Source organism: Marmota marmota, unplaced genomic scaffold, assembly GCF_001458135.2.
Source record: "Marmota marmota marmota unplaced genomic scaffold, marMar, whole genome shotgun sequence".
NCBI lineage: Eukaryota > Metazoa > Chordata > Mammalia > Rodentia > Sciuridae > Marmota > Marmota marmota.
Window position 1 is genome coordinate 35,446,036 of NW_026000229.1, and position 20,899 is coordinate 35,466,934.

At 41.2% G+C, this 20,899-nt stretch overlaps 2 protein-coding genes across 7 annotated transcripts in view; both read right to left on the reverse strand.

Annotated features, from left to right (window-relative positions):
• Positions 1-873: 873 nt before the first annotated feature.
• Ccndbp1 (cyclin D1 binding protein 1) lies at positions 874-19,109 on the reverse strand. The gene is made up of 12 exons (XM_015480754.2): positions 18,914-19,109; positions 18,695-18,754; positions 18,300-18,379; positions 15,633-15,714; positions 14,773-14,869; positions 14,528-14,601; positions 13,839-13,915; positions 12,076-12,344; positions 10,934-10,994; positions 9,767-9,813; positions 9,141-9,526; positions 874-926 (listed from the first exon to the last, which is right to left on the reverse strand). Exons 1-11 carry the CDS (start codon positions 19,020-19,022, stop codon positions 9,418-9,420), a joined length of 1,065 nt encoding a protein of 354 aa, XP_015336240.1. The 5' UTR covers positions 19,023-19,109; the 3' UTR covers positions 874-926; positions 9,141-9,417.
• A 144-nt stretch (positions 19,110-19,253) lies between these two features.
• Tmem62 (transmembrane protein 62) overlaps positions 19,254-20,899 on the reverse strand; it is a 45,615-nt gene continuing 43,969 nt past the window's right edge. For all 6 annotated transcript variants that reach the window (XM_048792987.1, XM_048792984.1, XM_015480753.2 and 3 more), the window contains one exon: positions 19,254-20,018. In XM_048792987.1, coding sequence (XP_048648944.1) covers positions 19,692-20,018 — 327 coding nt within the window. In that variant the 3' untranslated portion in view covers positions 19,254-19,691. The remainder of the gene's footprint in view (positions 20,019-20,899) is intronic.

Below are 20,899 nucleotides of genomic sequence, written 5' to 3' on the forward strand. Positions count from 1 at the left end.
ATTGTTGATTATACCTTAAGAAAGACAGGTTGCAGAGACCTGTAGTACATACATTAGGCCCAATTCAAGTCACCACATATACGACATTTATAGCTTTACTCCACTTTACAACATGTGATCTTCTAGATAGGTGCAAAAATATAATTAAGTGGAGATAATTTTACAAAAGAATGTACCAAATAAACTTAAATTTATATAAACTCTAATATATAAAAACTTTTGATTTATATACTGTGGTATTTGTCTTTGGGAATGTAATATACAATAGAACAATAACAATAACGTATAAGGAAAACAGATCTGTTTAATAAAGTGGACAAACCTAAAAATGAGCTCAATATCAATATATTTTAGAGGCAAGGAGTAACCTGGGGTAATATTCAGAAGGAATTACTGATGAGAATAATATTATGAAACATGCTAAAACACTAAGGGGCTTTTTGCAGTCATTTTCTCTAAATAAATTAATGTCAAGTGTTTTTGTTCTAAATAGACTTCTGATCAGAATCAGATATTTAGCCAGGTGCGATGGCACACACCTATAATCCCAGCAGCTTGGGAGTGTGAGGCAGGAGGATCACGAGTTCAAAGGCAGCCTTAGCAACAATGAGGCACTGGGCAACTAAGTGAGACCCTGTCTCTAAATAAAATACAAAAAAAGGACTGGGGATAGGTTCAGTGGTTGAGTGCTCCTGAGTTCAATTCCTGGAAACCCCCCGCAAAAAAAAAAAAAAAAATCAGATATTTATACTTATAAACCCAAATGAAAGTAATGGTGGTCTCAGCAGATTGCATTTATGGTAGGAAGAAATTTTGGAAGGGTATTCATTTAATTGCTAGCAAATAGTTAGCATTTCATTGAGACCACTGGCATCTGTAACAATGAAAAACATACTTTATTGCAAATAAGGATTAAGGCAGCTTCCCTAGGTGTCGCGACCCCTCGCCGGCAAGGGAAACACGACACAGGATTCTTCTTTCAACAGTTTATTCAGGCCTTGAGTCATGTATCATCTTCTAGCGCCCGCGCCCGCCACGCCCAAGCACAGCTTAATAAAGCCCCCCGCATCCCAATCCTAAGCCGCCACGTGGATCTCTCTCATAGGGTGGTAAGGGATTGCGCGCCAACTCTCCATAAAAGGAGTTGTTTATCACAGGCCACAGTGGAAGCCGGCGCCATCTTCTAATGGCGGCCACGGTCTATAAGAATGGCTTACCACAGTTCCCCCTTCTATTTTATAAAACAATGCAGGCGAAAGTAGAGGTCCTATCCCACTGTGCAGAAGTGGCTGCAACGTATGGTTCAGTCCTAAGGAGGCGCCTTCCCCAGACCTGATCCCATATCAGCCGACGCCTTTTTTCGTAGGGCGGGGCGTGGACGTCAAACCCGCATGCAATAGGACATGCTTTCCTTGAGGTCCGTTGAGGGATCACTCAAGTGCAGTGCCTTGCCTCGCATCCTGCATCGTGACGACGGCGAGAAGTAGGATAACACAGGTAGCCTGGTAAAAATGACAAAATTTAAGTTGGCAACACAATCCCTAAGCCCCAGAGGAAGGTAAAGAGTCTGTAGCCGAGAAGAAAGACCAGTCCTGAAACCCATCTGCGTGCAATGGTAACAAGACCTGCAGAGTGCAAGGGCTATTCAGCACTGGGAGAGAATAAGGAAGAGGACAGGCCAATCCCAGTGCAATGTGAAACTAACTTGGGGTGCAATGGCCCTGCCCAGAAATCACTGTTTAAGATGTGCAAGCCAGATTTGTGGAGAAATGCCATTTTCTAAGGCCGCAAGAGCCTGTACAATCATAGCCTTTTCTTGTGCATGGCGAGTTTTAAGGCGACAGAGAAGCCACAAACAAAGTATAACACCGAAGCAACACATTGCCCCAAAAATGCCCACTCCCACCCATTCCTTAAAGAAGGAAAAGGCAGAGGATAGCCAACTGGTGAATTGACCCAAAGTCACTGGTTCGACACGGGTACTATTCAAAACAGCAATCTGAGTTAGTTGAGACTGGATCAAGTTTTCTGCTTCCATGGACCAGGTTCCGGATAGATACTCCCCGATGATGCGGGAGGCATTTCTGGAATCATTAAATCTGACAGAGGTTATACATAAATGCGCACGTTGATCGACACAACCCAAATGTACTAGATCAAACAACTCCTCAACTTGAGCTTGAAGCAGATCTATCCTTTGATTAGCAGCCAGAATCCCAGATAAAATGTGTTGATTAATTCTACTTTGAGATTCAAGTATGGTGGATGTTTGTTGAATAACCTGATTAATAGTGGCAGCAGTTTGTACCTGGCTGGCCATGGCTACTCCAGCTGTAACTGCTGCAGCAGCAGATACCGCCACAGCTGTCACTATAGCTGCCGTAATTCCAAAATCTCTACGGGCTCTAATCAGTTCAACAATAGGAAAAGACTCTGGATCTGCAGTAACCGGAATCGGGACAAAGGTCGGAACTTTCATAACCACTGCCGTAGTCCAGGAGCCATTCCAACACTCAGACAAATAGCAGGTAATATTAGAACAATTAAGCATCCCCTGTGATGTATCATTAGCCAAAATAAACAGGAACGGAGATTGGAGACAGACTGCTGCGGAGGGTAATGTAGCATTAGATAATTGTGAATTATTTGCAGAAATTTTAAGCCTCCTACCTCGCTCCGAGTCTTGGGTACTGCCAGAAACATTAAACAGCCAACTTTGGACTCCTCGTAATTGAGCCAAAGCGGAAATATCAGCTGTGGCTCCCTTTTCATTGGAAATCAACCATTGAAACCAAGACCAACCTGCTCCTATAGAGGAATTATTGTTGGAAGAATTATACAAGTATCTTTTAAGAGAGGGGGAAAGGGAGAAACCTTTAGCGACCTGATGTTTCTCCCAAGAATGATCTTGGCAAGGCGTGAATGTTGGGGGGAAGCCACACTCAGGAGTGCAATAAGGAGAAGCCTTAAAATGAGTGGCATTAGAGGTCTGATTAGAAGGAGACAACGGAATTAACACCTGGGAAGTAATGGCCAGAGTGGTAATATTAAGCTCAGAAGTATTTGTCAAGCTTCCTGAGCCCTGGTTTTTCCCTGAGCTAATTTGTAGGAGCACTGCACCCAAAACTCCCTGCGAGATCCGACTGTACTGCAATGGGTCCTCCCAGTTAGTCAAGTTCTTAAGTTTTAAATGGATGCAATCACCCTTGGAAAAACTGAAGCAAAAAACTCCTGTGAGATTGATGCTGGAGAGATTGAAGGACCGATCTTGGTCCCCTCTAGGGGAAACACAAGGAGCAGACATCTCACATGAAGTAGAAAAAAGAGTGGGGAGAACACTAGAATTGCTATGAACCGGCATCGGCATTGGCCACGTTCGAGCTACCGCCCACCACTGCATTGATGTCCCCTGTACCATCGATATCAGCATTAGAACCAGGACACTCAGTAGAAGGATGGTCCTCATCATGAGATTGTTGTAGCGCCTCCTGTTGTTGGTTGATTGATGTCGGGACTCTTCTTGTCAGGCGTTCTGGAACCCACACCGGCTCCGTCCGGTCCTGTGGGAAAACACAGACGGAACCTCGTGCCCATGCCAGCACGGGATCAGGCCCATACCATTGTCCAGAAAGTACATCTTTCCACTTAACGTGCCCAAAGTTCGGGGCAGAGGGCGAACAGTGCCTAGTCGCAGCAGAGCGCCCTTGGATGTCCAAATTCAAGAAATTAATAGTAAATAGAGCCAGGGAGAGGCGCTCTTTCGGGGTGTGGCCTAAGCCAATTCCCCCTTTTTGTTTTATTAACATCTCTTTTAGAGTCTTATGAGCACGCTCTACAATACCCTGACCTTGTGGATTGTAAGGTAAACCATGGACAAGCTGGATACCCATCTGGCTGCAAAAGGAAGAAAATTGTCGTCCAGTATACGCTGGACCATTGTCCGTTTTAATGGTCTGTGGTAAGCCCCATGCTGCCCAGGCTTCCAAGCAATGCGTGATAACATTTCCAGCCTTTTCACCAGACAAAGCAGAAGCATGGATAATGCCAGAACAAGTATCCACAGACACATGGACATACTTAAGCTTGCCAAAGTCAGGGATATGAGTGACATCCATTTGCCATATTGTTAAAGACCGCAAACCACGAGGATTTACGCCCACAGAAGGAGGATGATGCAAAATGACGCAATTAGGGCAATCCAAGACAATCTGGCGAGCATCAGCACGGGAGATAGTAAAGCGCTTTTGAAGTGCTCGTGCATTAACATGAAATTTACTGTGAAAGTTTCTAGCTTGGTCTAAGGAGGAAACGAGGAACATCCAAGAAGGACGAGTAGCAAGGTCAGCTTGGGCATTGCCAGCAGAAAGAGCACCCGGTAAACCTGTGTGAGCTCGAATATGCAAAGGGTAAAAACAGGCGGAGCGATTCCAAATCAGTGTTTGAAGATGGAGAAAAAGGGAAGACATTACTCCTGATGTGTGTATGGGACCCACTGCTTCCAACACCTTTAAAGCTTGAACTACATAAATAGAATCTGAGATTAAGTTAAAAGGAAATGGACATTGTTCAAATACTTTTATGACAATTTGTAACTCCACCCATTGTGGATTGCCAGGAGCAAACTGATGTTGGATAGGAGGTTGATCATTTACCACATAGGCTCCAATACCAGTTTTGGATCCATCTGTAAAGATATTTGCAGCTCCTGGGATAGGCGTAGAAGAAGTGATTTTAGGAAAAATGATAGGATGTTCCTTAACAAATGTTATAAGAGGATGTGAAGGATAGTGATTATCTATCTCTCCTGGAAAAGAGCATCGCAATATAGCCCAATTATCCAGGTTAGCACACAAAACTTGAATTTGTTGACACGTATAAGGGACAATCACAGACGTCGGAGGAAAACCAAAAAATTGTATACTTTGTTGTATCCCTAACATAGCTAAGGAAGCAACTGCATCAGGATAATACTCAAGGGATTTTCCAGGGGATATACGTGGATGTATCCACAATAAAGGACCATCTTGCCATAAAACTCCAGTGGGTTGCCGTACAGTGGCGAGCACACATAATTGAAGAGGCTTATCCTCTTGAAGCCTGCAAAGGCTAGCATGTTGTATAGCCTCCTCCACTTTCAGCAGCGCTGACCTTGCTTCCTCAGTAAGATGCCGAGGGGAAGAAAGGTCTGAATCACCTTTAAGAATTTCATACAAGGGTTTTAATTCAGCATTGGGAATATGTAAATAACCCCTAATCCAATTTATGTCACCCAATAATTTTTGGAAATCATTTAAGGTACGTAAATTATCAGTCCTGAGAGTCACCTTTTGGGGTGTAATAGTTTTACAAGAGATACTAGCACCAAGATAATCAATAGAACCTCCTGTTTGTACTTTATCAGGTGAAATAAGCAAGCCCTTTGATTGTAATAAATGTACCAAATCAGTGTAAGCTGCTTCCAACATATATTTGGTTTTGGCTGCCAGCAATATATCATCCATATAATGTATACACTTTAACAATGGATACTTTTGTCTGAGTGGAACAATGGTCGCTCCTACAAACATTTGACACATTGTAGGACTATTGGCCATGCCTTGAGGCAAAACCACCCATTCAAACCTTTGATCAGGTTCCTCATGATTACATGAAGGCAGAGTAAAAGCAAAACGTTCGGAGTCCTGAGGATGCAATGGAATGGAAAAGAAACAATCTTTAATGTCTATACATATCACTGGCCAATTTTTTGGAATTGTTGAAAGCAAAGGCAAACCTCTCTGAATGGGTCCCATGAGCTGCATTTGAGCATTAATGGCCCGTAGATCATGTAACAACCGCCATTTTCCAGACCTTTTTTTAATAATAAATATGGGTGTATTCCATGGAGAAGTGGAGGGTTTTATATGACCCAACTTTAATTGTTCTTGTACTAAAGCATAAGCTGCAGTCAATTTTTCAGAGGGGAGCGGCCACTGAGGAACCCACACCGGCTCCCCTGTTTTCCAGGTAATGGGCACCTGATCCTCAGCGGCCCCTAAGAAAAACCCAGCCTATGTCTATCAAGTTTTTGTTGAGGTTCTAAAGGATGTCTACGCCCCTGCAAATTTTTTCCTAATCCAAAACCTGGTCTATATCCCATGTCCTGCATTATCTTTTGGGCAACTGGTGAATATTCATTACTAAGTTGAAACCCCATGTCCTTCATAAGATCACGTCCCCATAGAGAGATTGGGAGATCGAGCACATATGGTTGAAAAGTGCCAGAACGTCCTTCAGAATCTTTCCATGATAAATGCCTGCAGCTGACTTGTGGAGCTTGAGCGTATCCCAAACCTCTTAGTGATTGATTTGAGAGCTGCACCGGCCACCCCTTTGACCAGTCCTTTAATGCAATTATGCTACGATCCGCCCCAGTATCTAGTAAACCTAAAATTGATTTGCCCTCTATAGTTAACTTTAAAGTGGGACGGTCATCCATATCTAAGGACAGGTAAACACAATTCCCTCCGGTAGTTCCAATTTCAGCACTTGTCCTTAAAAAGGAATCAGCAGGAAAGCGGGTATGTAAACTGGGTAAAATTAGCAATTGAGCAACCCGGTCTCCTGGGGAGATGGACACAATGCCTTTTGGAGCTTCCACCATAACCTTCACTGTTCCCACCGTATCCGGATTAATAATCCCAGGGAAAACATGAAGGCCTTGTAGGACGGAGGAAGCACGCCCAATTAACAAGCCCACAGTGCCAGGTGGTAAAGGTCCTTTAAACTCAGTTTCCACCAACTGGACTCCCATTTTGGGAGTTAATACGAGTCTGGTGGTGGAGCAGAGGTCCAGTCCCGCGGCACCTGCAGTGGCTCTCCGCGATTCTTGGGATGACGCAGGGACGGCCATGACTCGTTCTCCATTGTCCCATTTTCCATTGCCCCATATATTTGTGGGCCCTGGGGTCGGGGGCCCCCCCGGCCGTTTTTTGACATGTTTCTATCTTTTAAAGGTTGACCATGTATATCTCTGACGGACCTACACTCATTAGCCCAATGCTTTCCCTTTTTACATCTGGGGCATAAGCCCGGTTGACGGCTAACAGAGGTGGGCTCAATTTTGGATGTTCCCTTCTTGTTAGGACATTCTCGTTTAAAATGTCCTCCTTGACCGCACCCAAAACACTTTCCGACAACAGGGCTGGATTTATGTGATAATTGAAGGACAGCAGCAGCAAGGCCTGCATTAGTTAACGGCCCACCTATTTCTCTACAGACTTTCATCCAGGCCTCTATGCCTTTGTTTTTATAAGGAGTAATAGCTGCTTTACATTCTTTAGTACATTGTTCAAAGACAAGTTGTTTAATCAAGGGCATTGCTCTATCAGGGTCACCAAAGATTTTTCCTGCGGCGTCCACCATCCTGGCAACAAAGTCTGAGAAAGGTTCTGTGGGGCCTTGTATAATTTTAGTCAAATTGCCAGACACTTCTCCTCTATTTGGGAGTGATTTCCATGCACGGATACAAATGTTATTAATCTGTTCATATACCTCAGGGGGGTATCCTGTTTGTTGATTAGCAAACCTGCCTTGTCCCAAAAGCATATCCTTATCCCAGGCAGGGCGTCCCGCTGCATGATTTTGGGCAGCTTGCTCTACTGCACCCTCTAGCATAAATGCTCTCCAATCCAAGTATTTCCCTGGGGAAACACAAGCGCGGACTAGACTAGCCCAATCTGAAGGAGTCATGCAAAATCTAGTAAGTCCCTCCACCTGAGTAAGGGTGAAAGCGGCATCTATGCCATAAGTGCGGACAGATTCTGCCAAGGTTTTAATTATCTTAAAGTCTAAAGGCTCATGATATCTTCCCCTGTTATTGTCCTGAAAGACAGGGTATGCAAGTCCCATATCTGTATTAACTGTCCTCCAAACTTGCGCATGAAAAGATCTCCCGGAACCTTGGCTCCCCCCCACATACGGGGGTGGGGCAACCGGCACCATATCTTCTTCTAGATATTCTACCTCCTCCTCCTCAGAGTTTTGTTGACCGATATTAGATCCCTTCCCCTTCTTACAGTAGGCCTGCGTGCCCTGTGTCTCCCTTTTCTTCTTTTTCATTTTTATCTTACGTAGTTGTTGTAGCAATATATCAAGGTCCTCAGAACTCTCTGAGTCGCTTGTGTTCTCAGGCGTTTTTAATTCAGTCAAGTCTGGGTAGAGCCTTCTCCTATTTTTATTTTCAGGCTCTTTTGCCTTCTCACTACTCTTACTCTTAATACTCTCTGCCACTTCACTATGTGATCCTTCAGATTTTTCCTCATGTAGTTGCTCAAGAACAGCTTGACCCTCACTCACAGCTTCTTGGCATTTACTATCTGCTATACATCCTCTAACTAACTTCCAAAGTGGTATAACACCACCCTCTAAGGTGCCTTGCTCACGAGCGAAATCTAGATCTTTCCCTAATTTGTCCCAGCTAGGAATCGTAAGACTCCCTGAAAAGGCAAACCAAGGAGCTGCTATATCAGCTTCTCTCAAAAACATCTGCAAAGTGCTCTGCTTTACCTTAAGTCCTTTTGAACGTAGCAACCCATCTAGGGCCAACAAAATTGGGCTTGAAGAGGTAGCGCCCATAATGTCTCCAAAGATATAATGAAAGTGAAAGTACAAAAATCCCCGCTCTCTCCTTTTCTACGGAGGAGCGTTCCGTTCTATGAAATCCCCGCTCTCTCCTTTTCTACAGAGGAGCGTCCCGCTACTTACTTGCGGATTCCCACTTACCTGGGAACTTACTGGTGCACCACCCTGACTGCTGAAAGTTCTGGATCCTGGGTTCGAGGAATATGTTCCCCGTGCGGGCCACCAACTGTCGCGACCCCTCGCCGGCAAGGGAAACACGACACAGGATTCTTCTTTCAACAGTTTATTCAGGCCTTGAGTCATGTATCATCTTCTAGCGCCCGCGCCCGCCACGCCCAAGCACAGCTTAATAAAGCCCCCCGCATCCCAATCCTAAGCCGCCACGTGGATCTCTCTCATAGGGTGGTAAGGGATTGCGCGCCAACTCTCCATAAAAGGAGTTGTTTATCACAGGCCACAGTGGAAGCCGGCGCCATCTTCTAATGGCGGCCACGGTCTATAAGAATGGCTTACCACACCTAGGAGTCTCTGAGAGGCCATTCAGGAATACTGATTCATGCAATTATCTTTTGTATCTAGCAGAAAAATATATCATACTCATACTGTTTATAAATAATTGCCAATCTGGCTTAACCAACAATCTTTGGTAATAGAGTCTCTTGTTAAATATAGACAGGAATTCCCTTTCCATCCAGCAAGTATTCTAGCTCCATTCTTAAAAGCAGACATTATAGATCTGGCTGGGACAATAAGAGAGAGTAAAAGGAGAATATGAATGCGCCTGAAAACTCATAATTAAATTTCACTCTGAGTGAGCTCCTTAATTCTGTTCATGCAATGATCAACAGCATTAATGAGCAAAGGGATCCAACTATCTTCTGGCTGAGGGGTCACATGACTTGCTCTGTAGAATAAAATGGGGGAAAAAAGGTTACTATGAGGTCAGGGGAAAATCTATCCTCAGGAGAGTGCACAGAAGAAACTACAGTAAAAGGCAAGTTTCTTCACAGAAACCAAAACTAAAAGAAAACCCCAATCCTTCCCTTTCCTATTTCTTGAAGTGGGAACTTGGGAGTTGAGAAAGTCAGACAGACACTCAGCTTTATTCTCAAAAGGCTAGCTAGGGAGAAGTCTTCATACTTACTTTGTAATTTCGAGTGCCTTCCTCAAAACAGATACAAGTTTTGCAGACTAGAAAAGAAACAGAGAAGTTAATCACCCTGAGCCCTGCCATCAAAAAGGTAAAGGAGAGCTTGAATTTTTAATAGACCCCCAAAATTAAAAAAAAAAAAAAAAAAACAACGTTAAAACAAGAACTCATTTAAAAAGAACCTTGAATATACTCAAAACAAAAATGCTGACTAGGTTGAGGTGGCAGGATTATAAATTCTCTTCTATTTAGCAAAATATTACTAATATTGTTGCTATAACATTTCTCTAAGTTTTCAAAACTTAAAATATTTCTAATTTTTAAAAAAGAAGAGAAAAGAATGTAGTCTGAATTTATCCTATCTGCTAAGAGCTCAAAATATAAAGCAGAAATAACTAATGTTCTTTACTTTAAAAATGTACAGAATTTTAACAACACCAATTTCAAGTTAACATGGGGAGGTGGGGGACACAGCTCCATGGTAGAATATGTGCTTACCATGCATAAGGACCTGGGTTCAATTCTCAGCACCAAAAAGAAAAAAAAACACCCAGAAATGAGGATGTATATATCCCAACAATATAAAGTAAGACATATAAAGATTACATATTTTTAATTGCTTTAGTAATTATTATTTGGGATAATTGAATATTTTTAATAGGCATACTGCTAAAGATGTTTAATTCTTAGGAAGTTAACTTTTAAACTTAATGCCAAAACAACAAACAAAAAATTTAATGCCCTAAGGATACTATTCTTCTTCAAGGTGTTTGTACACTATGAACACACATTCTGATGAATCTAATTTCCACTATCAAATTTATCAAATATTAGAAGGGGTACATCTGACTATAAAACATAAGTCATTTGGGGGGCTGGGATTGTGGCTCAGTGGCAGAGTGCTTGCCTCACATGTATGAGGTACTAGGTTCAATCCTCAGCACCACATAAAAATAAATAAATAAAATTTAAAAAAAAAACACCTCAGCAAATATTTATAATGCACAAACACATGCAAGAACTGTGACATTACTGTTGTGACAGTACTTTCGCACCCAAGTGAGACAAATAAATAAGTACCCTATACTTTACAGAAAATATTAGTGACTAGTGAAATTCTACAAATAGGTCTGTAACTCCTCCCAAAAAGTCAATACTCACATTGATTCGCACAGTCAGGTGGCACATAGGTGGATATATGCTCAGAGCCAAATCATCCACGCTAGGAGCAGAAAGAAAAATAACCATTATCATATTCAACAACAAAAACAAAGGAACTAAGCTAGCTAGGTTGTTTCTAGTATACAACTATGGATGTAACTAGGGAGAAATTGGCTGTCCCAGAAGTGCTTGTCAGTTCCTTAAATTGGGCAACCAGGCAACCAATGAAAAATCAATTTAACCAGTATTCGCTGAAACATACATACCCTATTTCACTAGGAAACTGGGGTGGGAGGGAATGCCCTTGGTTCATTCATAGGGCAGGACATGATTAATTTAGTAAAAAATGTGAGGATCTGAAATTATCAATTTAGTAACTGATACAGGCTCATCAATGGAAGCTAAAATTGTTACATAAAAGTCACCCTTACTAAAGAAGACACCACTTAAAATTTCACGATCAAATTTGGGATTATCAATAATGGAACAAACCGATATCATATGACTTCCCCAATATGACAGGAGGCACAAAACATAACAGCTATATGATAGTCTTGCAAAAAAAAAATGTTTAACCTGACTATAATCCCTAGAAAATTATCCTATGAATACAAATTGTTAAGGTATTCTATAGGACAACTGATGGGTTTTGTTTTGAAATGTCAATGTCAGAAAGAGACTGTATTAAACTGCAAGAAACTAATTTGAGACCTTGATAGAAACCTGGATTTTATATAAAATATTTTAGAGCCAAAGGGAAAAGTACGACTGTTGGATAATATTATATTCAACATTAAATTCTTTAGATATGATGATAAGACTATCTTTGTTCTTAGGAGATAGATGCTAGGTTTTAGGGGTGAAATGTCATCGATGAATACAACTAACTCTTTAATGGTTTAGGAAAAACCATTATGGAACATCTATTTATCAAGACATAAACCAATACAGGAAGAAAAATGTGAACAACAGGTGAATTCATATGTAGGATGTAGAGTTATTTACTGAAGTACTTTTTCAACTTTCCTGTAGGTTTAAACATCTTCAAAATACAAAAATCTAGGCAAAAACTTCGGGATGACAGCACAAGCATAAGCTAAGATCAGAAGTCTCCTGCAGTTTCAAGTGGAGAACATGTTTACCTAGGGCTGATCTCATCAGAAATATCCACAATGTCATCCAGCTGAGCCACCTGATCCTTCTTCCCATTCTCTGCCACTAAGATCCGTATTTTCTTCAGGCAAGCTTTGGATGATCTCACCAGTGCAAGACATGGGATTATGAGCTCTTGATCTTCCTCAGACCAATATAAGTCTCGATTGCTTGGAAACCCCAACACATCTTCATTGCTGTGGTTGTCCTCCTCAGAATCATTCAAGAGACCACAGTAAGGGTCACATTCTTCCACAGCCTAAAACATACCATGATAAATGTGAATGCAAACAAAAACAAAAACACCTATTTTACTCTTAGCACCATAACTGAATTGTTTAGAAACCCCAGCCAGGCTAAGCACAATATTGCTCCTTATAATCCCAGGGACTTGGAAGGACGAGGTAGCAGAAGTTCAAGTCCAAGGCCAGTATGAACAACTTAGTGAGACCCTGTCTCAAAATAAAATATAAAAAGGACTGGGGATGCAGCTCAGTGTTAAAGCATGTACAGGTTTAACTCCCAGTACAAAAAAACAAACAAACAACAAAAAAAAAAACACACCCAGGCTGGCTGTTTCACTAACAACTAACAGCTAACAGCTACACAGTTAAATCACTTCATGAACCCTGTTCTTACTCTCCTTGTCCAGCAAAGGAACAAAGAGAAGTGGTACAAATTACACAGCAGAATGGAGTGGGAATGGAAGACACAGGACAGAAGTAAGAATGGAACCAGCTAAGTCAGTGCTCAAGATATCCCTCTTTTTTTTTTTTTTTTTGTAGTTGTAGATGGACAAAATGCCTTTATTTTATTTTATTTGTTTATTTTTATGTGGTGCTGAGGATCGAACCCAGTGCCTAACGTATACTAGGTTACACTCTGCCACTGAGCTACAGCCCCAGCCCATATCCCCTTTTAATTTTTTTATTAATGACAGCAGAATGTATTACAATTCTTATTACACATATAGAGCAAAATTTTCCATGTCTCCAGTTGTATACAAAGTATATTCACACCAATTCATGTCTTCATACATGTACTTTGGATAATAATGATCATCACATTCCACCATCATTAATAACCCCATGACCCCTCCCTTCCCCTCAAATCCCTCTGCCCTATCTAGAGTTCGTCTATTCCTCCCACGCTCCTGCTCCCTACCCCACTATGAATTAGCCTCCTTATATCAAAGAAAACATACAGCATTTGGTTTTTTGGCATTGGCTAACTTCACTTAGTACTATCTTCTCGAATTCCACCCATTTACCTGCAAATGCCATGATTTTATTCTCTTTTATTGCTGAGTTATAGTCCATTTTGTATATATGCCACATTTTTTTTAATCCATTTATCTGCTTAAGGGCATCTAGGTTGATTCCACAGTTTAGCTATTGTGAATTGTGGTGCTATAAACATTGATGTGGCTATGTCCCTGTAGTATGCTGTTTTTAAGTCCTTTGGGTATAGACCGAGGAGAGGGATAGCTAGGTCAAATGGTTCCATTCCCAATTTTCCAAGAAATCTCCATACTGCTGTCCATCTTGGCTGCACCAATTTACAGTCCCACCAGCAATGTATGAGTTTACCTTTTCCCCCCACATCCTCGCCAACATTTATTGTTGTTTGTCTTCATAATAGCTGCCATTCTGACAGAGTGGTTTTGATTTGCATATCCCTTTCTTTATAATCTATTTTCTACTGGTCATGGAGTTTGCCCTCCAATGACCAGCAAAGGCAGAGGTTCCCTCACCTGCTCCATTTCTTCATGTGCATCCTTCACAAAATCCACACTCTTTGTCAGCATTAATAGGGCTGCAGCTTTATTATCTATGAATGAAAAATTGAAACACTAGAATGAGAGAAGAAATCTTATAATTCTCTTAAGACTACAAAGGGCAACCAACACTGTTTCTTTTGAAGAGAATATCAAAGTAACCTAGGGTCACCACCTAATGTAAAACTCTTTTTTCACTATCTCCCCTGGAACTCAAAGATTAAAAAGCTTTTCTTCATTCACCACAAGAAATAAAATGGGCACATGATATTTCTCATCACAATCCTTTTATTGACCACTGCTTCTGACCTGATAACTGCTTCAGTGTGTCCAATAAAACTGCCGCAGAGGTAATACTAGAAAAAAACCACATCTGTTCAGCAAGAGAGAGAACCGCAAGTAGAGTCTGAATTTAAAAAGGTGTTATAATTCAATCACAGCATGCTTGTCTAGCATATAGAAGGCCCTGAGTTAGATACCCAGTAGAACTAGAGAATGGCAAAAAGTACTAATACTAACTATTAATGCAGATGACAAACTAAATCTATTTCACTAAAGTGTTTATACAAATTAAAATATATAAATACTACAAAGCAGGAAGTTAGACATGGGATGTCTTTCTGTTTTGGCCAGCAGTTACTGGCTCATCTCCCACTCTTACCTACCTTTTGGTATCTGAGGAACTTGCTGGCATGCAACCCAGACATTGTTGTAGGAAATAAGGTTACTGTTTTCAGGGCTGGGGAATGGAATCAATGAAAATATTGTCAATAATCTAGGTTCCTGTCTCGTAAAAAGCTCCCTCCTACTGGTCACTATTCTTGGCTATCAGTAACTTTTCTCTTAGGGTGAGTTTTCCCCTGGGTCAAGGAAGCCTATTAACTGCTAACCCATACTATGGCATCAGTACCTCTGAGGTGGAGTGATAAGAAGCACTTCCACAAGCTGAGCCATGCCATCCACAATGTCCAAAGTGGCACTCCGTACCAGCTTTCTCAGGGTGATCCCTGTGGCCAAAACCGAAGAGTAAGCAGCCTGGTCTCCTTTTCAGAAGTCACTGTCCATTTTCCTGAGTTTAAGCATTAGAGAACTACAAGATAATGGCCACTCACATGCTTTAAAGGAAGTACCAAACACAAAACTCAGATTTTATTTATATCCTCATGTTATTTTCTTATCCCCCCCACCAGTACTTAGAGCTGTTCCTCCAAGAGATTTGGAATACAATCTTTCCATCACAACAAGTACTCATTCATTAAGGACAGTAGCCCCTTGACAACTGTGGATAAAATGCTGAAAGTTTAAACAATCCATGAGTAATCCTAAAGATCTATGACATGTATTCATTTATAATTTTGGCATGATTATAATCAAGACATAAATCAGAGGAGTGGCAGGACTAGTGAACATTTAACCTATTAAGAAGCCTAGAAATAGAGTATGCTGTAATATGAATGCAGGAGATGGGACAGCTTTAGTCTAGGTATATGGGGCTGAGATTGAGCCAGCATCTAGCAGTTAGATGGAAAGGAAGATCCAAAAAGAATTAAAAGCCTTAAGATTCAGACAAAGCACAGGAGATGGAAAATCTTAGGTACAAAGCATCTGTACCTTAGTATAATGGAGTGTTTACATAGGTCAATTACATTATAAAATTCTCCTTGAGGTGCATGCTCAAACTGGGGAAAGGCAAAAGTCTCAGGACATACCCATCATTTTAGCAAAGATGTAGCCTACAAATGCAATATTAATTTGTATATAGTATCTTACCCTGTTCCTTGGGAAGTGAATAGTACACCGCAATAATTGCCTTGACGGCAGCACAGACTTGTTCACTGATCCTCTGGGTTTCCTATGATGTGACAAACCAATTTAAAAATAAAGAAAGGAAATGGATTAGATCAATTTGGTCAACTCACCTACTGTAAAAGAGAATAGACATCTGTAAAGCATCATTAAATATTTTCTGAAGTCCTATTATGAGTTAGGCCTTGTGATAAGACTCATTGTATACCACAGAGAAGTTAGTGAAACACCAAACACTTGATGACAACTCAATAAGGCACAAAGAAACAATAAGTAAAACTTGTTCCTGGTTAACTCTATATCCCAAGATATTCATGATGTGCCATGAGATATTCACCATATCATAGACTAGGAGTAGTCAAACTATAGTCCACAGGTAAACCAGACCCATTTACATTTATTATAAATAAAGTATTACTGGGACCCAGCCATGGTCATTAGTGTACATATTGTCTATACCCGCATTCACACAAAAAGGGCAGTACTAACTAGCTAGCCTTCAAAGCCTAAAATATTTACCACTATCTGGCCTTTTACAGAAAAAGTTTGCCAACCCCTGTAGTAGATCATTAACCAAATCTCTATGTATGTGTCTCTTTCAACAGAATCAAAATATGTACCTAAAAGTAAATAACATGGACTGAATAATGCTCAATATTAACTATTTTCCTTCTAAGCAGTCATTGGTTTTCTTATCTTCCTTGTCCTCACTTCTCTGTTAAATTCTAAACCAGTGCTTATATGTAAAATGTGATCCAGGTTGGTGCCAGTCCACAAACTGTTACCTGTTTGGGATGAGACATCCCCAGGGATTGAGAATAAATGCTTAGAAACTTTTTAAAATTTTTTCAATGCTGGGGATCCAACACAGAGCCTTGCATATACTAGGCAAGAACTCCACCTCTGAGCTATATTCTTACTCTGTTCAGAAACTATTATGGCAATACACAAATTTTTATAAAAATATCAGTTCATAAAGATTTTTCGAATCTTAAAAACAAAAACAAACAAACCACCCTGCAGGAGGACTAAAATGCTGACGTCCGAAGAAGGCAACTGAATCTTTGTATATAATTCCAATAAAACTATGTTCTAATTTTTCATCTATGAGTAAAACTACCATCCTGAACATATATAGAAAAATAATCCTATGCTATCTACTCACTGTATTTTTCTTGCTACAAATTTTAGCACGAAGTTTTTCTTTTCAAAGAAAGAAGCCAGCAAATATTTAAAAATAAGATAATACTTCCTTTGGAAAAAATACACCTTCTATGAATCTTTTAAAGTGCTCTCACATAGTTCACCTCTTGTTTCCTCATCATAGACCTCTAAGGTATCCAAGGAGAAGGTTTACCATTGTAGTCATATGCAGCAAAAGAATATTTATATCATTTCAAAACATCCGGATATAGACTTGGGCTGGGGGATTGTAGCTCAGAGGTAGAGCGGTCGTCTGGCATGTGTGAGGCACTGGGTTCTATCCTCCACCACATAAAGTAAAATAAAGACACTGTGTCCACCTATAACTAAAAAATAATATTTAAAAAAAATCTGGATATAGACTTAAAATGTTATTAAAAAATCAAATAAGATAATGAATATGCCATTTTTAAATACCCTTACTCTCAAATTAAGTATGGGCAGTTCTAGAAAAAATGAATATAGGGAATGCTATATCACAGTCAACACCTTTACTTTCAGTTTTATAATGAAGAATTATTAAAACTGTATAATTTCTTTGTTCTAGCAATTTCTTCTTGGGAATTTTTTCTACAAATATGTACACAAAGATTATATTCGGCAATTCACCACAGGACCATTTACAATAGTTACAAGTTGGAAACAGTTTAAATGTCCACATAAGGTATTGACTAAATTATAGTTAAGCCCTCTGTTGAATATTAAGAAGCTATTACAACTTTTTAGGTGATGCTAAGAATCAATTTCTAAGCTATACTATTAATTTTTTAAAAATGAAAAAGTACAGTGTTGATGGTATCTGATCATTTGTGTAAAAAGCATACATATATATACACACATATTCATGTAAATATGAATATACATATGCATAGAATATACAGTATACAGAATAATACAAAAGGAAGTGAAGAGAGATGACAAAAATGAGGAACAGGATGGGTAGGTAGAAACATTTTAGCATACTTTGTTAGCTTTTGAATTTCACACTTTCTACATAAGTTACTGATTATATACAAAATAATTCACTACCAAAGGGTCATATGTAGTATAATAGAATAGGTATAGCTTGGCATTCAGATAGACCTTATTTACATTCAACTTCGACTTTTACTAACCTTAACCTGAGCCTCTGACCCTGACTACTTATCTGTCAGAGATCATGTATGTGAAACTATCTAGAAAACAGTGTGCACTTTAATTTTTTTTCAGAAAGTAAATAACCAGGCTGAATTTCAAATTGCAAAAATTAGGAGACTGGTCTACCCATGCCAGGCCCTGCATTTAGGCAATTTGGTTTCCACAACAATCCTGTAAAGTAAGAAATGTAATCTCATTTGAGATTACATGAATGAAAAAGGTGGAAAGAAATAGCGAGGATACCTAAGGAATAACAAGTCCGCACAAGGATTCCAGTAAAGTGAAGCTCACCTGTGGAGACGGCAATGGAAGTCGAGAGAAGACTGTAGTCAGAGCGGTGGCTTCCCATGACACTTTAACAGCTGCCTCATCTGGTGGGTGGGAATAAGGGGAGGCAGGTGCTAAAGTTAGTGCCAAAAGGCTAAAGCTGCAGCTGCGACAGGGACTTGGACGATAATGCGTTCTCTCTCCACGCTTATCAGCCTACACAACTCAAAAACAGCTCCAAAAATCAATATTTTATATTTTAACCACTCAAGTGCCAAGGACTAGCAAGGTGAAGTATCCCCACAGTCGGGATGAGGCAGGGGAGACGCAGAGCCCTCCAATGGGGACTGCCAGCAGGAAAGGGACCTTTTCGCTGGAATAGGTGAGAGAAGGGAATCACCGACAGGAAAGGCACTCACTGAGTCTTCTCCAGAACACCTCCCGATTAAACTCCTCAGTGGTCTCCCGGGCTTCGCCGACTTGTAGGTGTAGTGTGGTGGGCCGAACCGCGGCAAAAGGAGAAACTGAAGTGAGCGGAGCCACCTCCCCTACCGGGGTCCAGCCCGCAGCGCCCTACCTGGGCTTTTCTCTACCCCAAGGCCGCCCCTGGCCTCGCCAGACCCACAGCGTCAGCTCACCCCGCACTCCAGGCAAGAGCAACCGCAGCTCAGCCGCCAAGTGCCGGAGCTGTTCCAAAGGCGGAGCCAGAGTGAGGACTGAGGCTGCAGACGCAGTTTCGCTCGCCATTTCTTTCGCTCACCGGCACCTGAAAACAGACGCCACCGCCCCAGTTGCCCTAGACGCACTGCGACTGCGCCTCGCTTCCTGTGCCGCCTACCCGAGATCGTTTCTGGCAACAACCCAGCCCTCCCGCTCCGCCCCTTCCTCCCTGAGGCCTGGCCCCGCCCCTTCCATTGGCCGGGTCACGCCTCCCCGCCCCACCCCATTCCAACCAAAAGACTGGGCCACACTGCAAGGTTCAGGTTCGTTGTGTATCTTATTCTTCATTCATTCATTTATTTGATTAGCTGAAACACTCCCGACTAAGGAAGCAGAGAGCCCATAACCCTATGTGTGGCGCTGGATGCTTTTACATGGGGTAACCCCCCAAAATGCTGGGCCTCCTGAGATACTCGCATACACACACCCAGCCCCTACCCTGTGGGTCTCCTTGTTTAGGGCTTTCTCTTTGCCTCCTTAGGAAAGAAAGAAATCAAGTCATTATTTAGACTCGTTTTCAGTCCACTCTCCAGGAATCAGTAGTGAGTGATCCCTCCAACATTCACGTGTCCAAGAAGCAGCAGCTCTCTGAAGCTCATCCACTGACATCTGCTTTCCACCTAGTACGGGCAGAGACCAGGGTTACAGATGCAGAGACTGAACTTCTGCCCAGCTGGCAGTGATGGGACATGCATTTCAGGAGCTCAGGTGGCTTTTTAACTGCAACATGAAGGTTCCAAACTTGGTGGAGTTCAGTGTCCACACACAACGAATGAGTACTGGTGTCAGCAATGTCAACCAGGTCCGCAAAGGGGAGAATAAAAGAGCTAGCGTGCCCTGTGTCACATGAAGAAAGTAGCAGGAATAAATCTGCCAGATATACAGCAGTAGCATAAGTAGGTGAACAGGTATAATTTTCAAGTATTTTCCTTGATGGAGATGAGACTTGAAGTTGTGACCAAAGCACCTCTGCAACAAGCTCCAACAAAGGTAAGCCATCAAGGGAATGTTGAAAAACACCACCTAGAATAAAGAAGCAGAACACAATCGTTAGCTTACCACCAAGCTAACGTTGAAGGAGACAGGTCTCATTATTGGTGGCTCCTAAGAATATGCTGCTTTCTGACTTGGGGTTAGTTGTCTGATTTATATATATATATACACACACACACACACACACACACTTTTTGTTTGTTTCTGTTTTGCATTTTTTTATTGGTTGTTCAAAACATTACAAAGCTCTTGACATATCATATTTCATACATTAGATTCAAGTGGGTTATGAACTCCCATTTTTACCCCAAATACAGATTGCAGAATCACATCGGTTACACATCCACATTTTTACATAATGCCATATTAGTAACTGTTGTATTCTGCTACCTTTCCTATCCTCTACTATCCCCCCTCCCCTCCCCTCCCATCTTCTCTCTCTACCCCATCTACTGTAATTCATTTCTCTCCTTGTTTATTTTCCCATTCCCCTCACAACCTCTTATTTGTAATTTTGTATAACAAAGAGGGTCTCCTTCCATTTCCATGCAATTTCCCTTTTCTCTACCTTTCCCTCCCACCTCATGTCTCTGTTTAATGTTAATCTTTTCCTCCTGCTCTTCCTCCCTGCTCTGTTCTTAGTTGCTCTCATTATATCAAAGAAGACATTTGGTATTTGTTTTTTAGGGATTGACTAGCTTCACTTAGCATAATCTGCTCTAGTGCCATCCATTTCCCTGCAAATTCCATGATTTTGTCATTTTTAGTGCTGCGTAATACTCCATGGTGTATAAATGCCACAGTTTTTTTTTATCCATTCTTCTATTGAAGGGCATCTGGGTTGGTTCCACAGTCTAGCTATTGTGAATTGTGCTTCTATGAACATCGATGTGGCAGTATCCCTGTAGTAC

Coding starts and splice junctions, on each gene's coding strand:
- Ccndbp1 (XM_015480754.2), bottom strand. CDS start 19,022: ATGGCGAGCGAAACTGCGTCTGCAGCCTCAGTCCTCACTCTGGCTCCG. Junction 18,380..18,694: donor GGTGTTCTGGAGAAGACTCA/GTGAGTGCCTTT, acceptor CCCACCCACCAG/ATGAGGCAGCTGTTAAAGTG. Junction 14,602..14,772: donor CTTATCACTCCACCTCAGAG/GTACTGATGCCA, acceptor TCCATTCCCCAG/CCCTGAAAACAGTAACCTTA.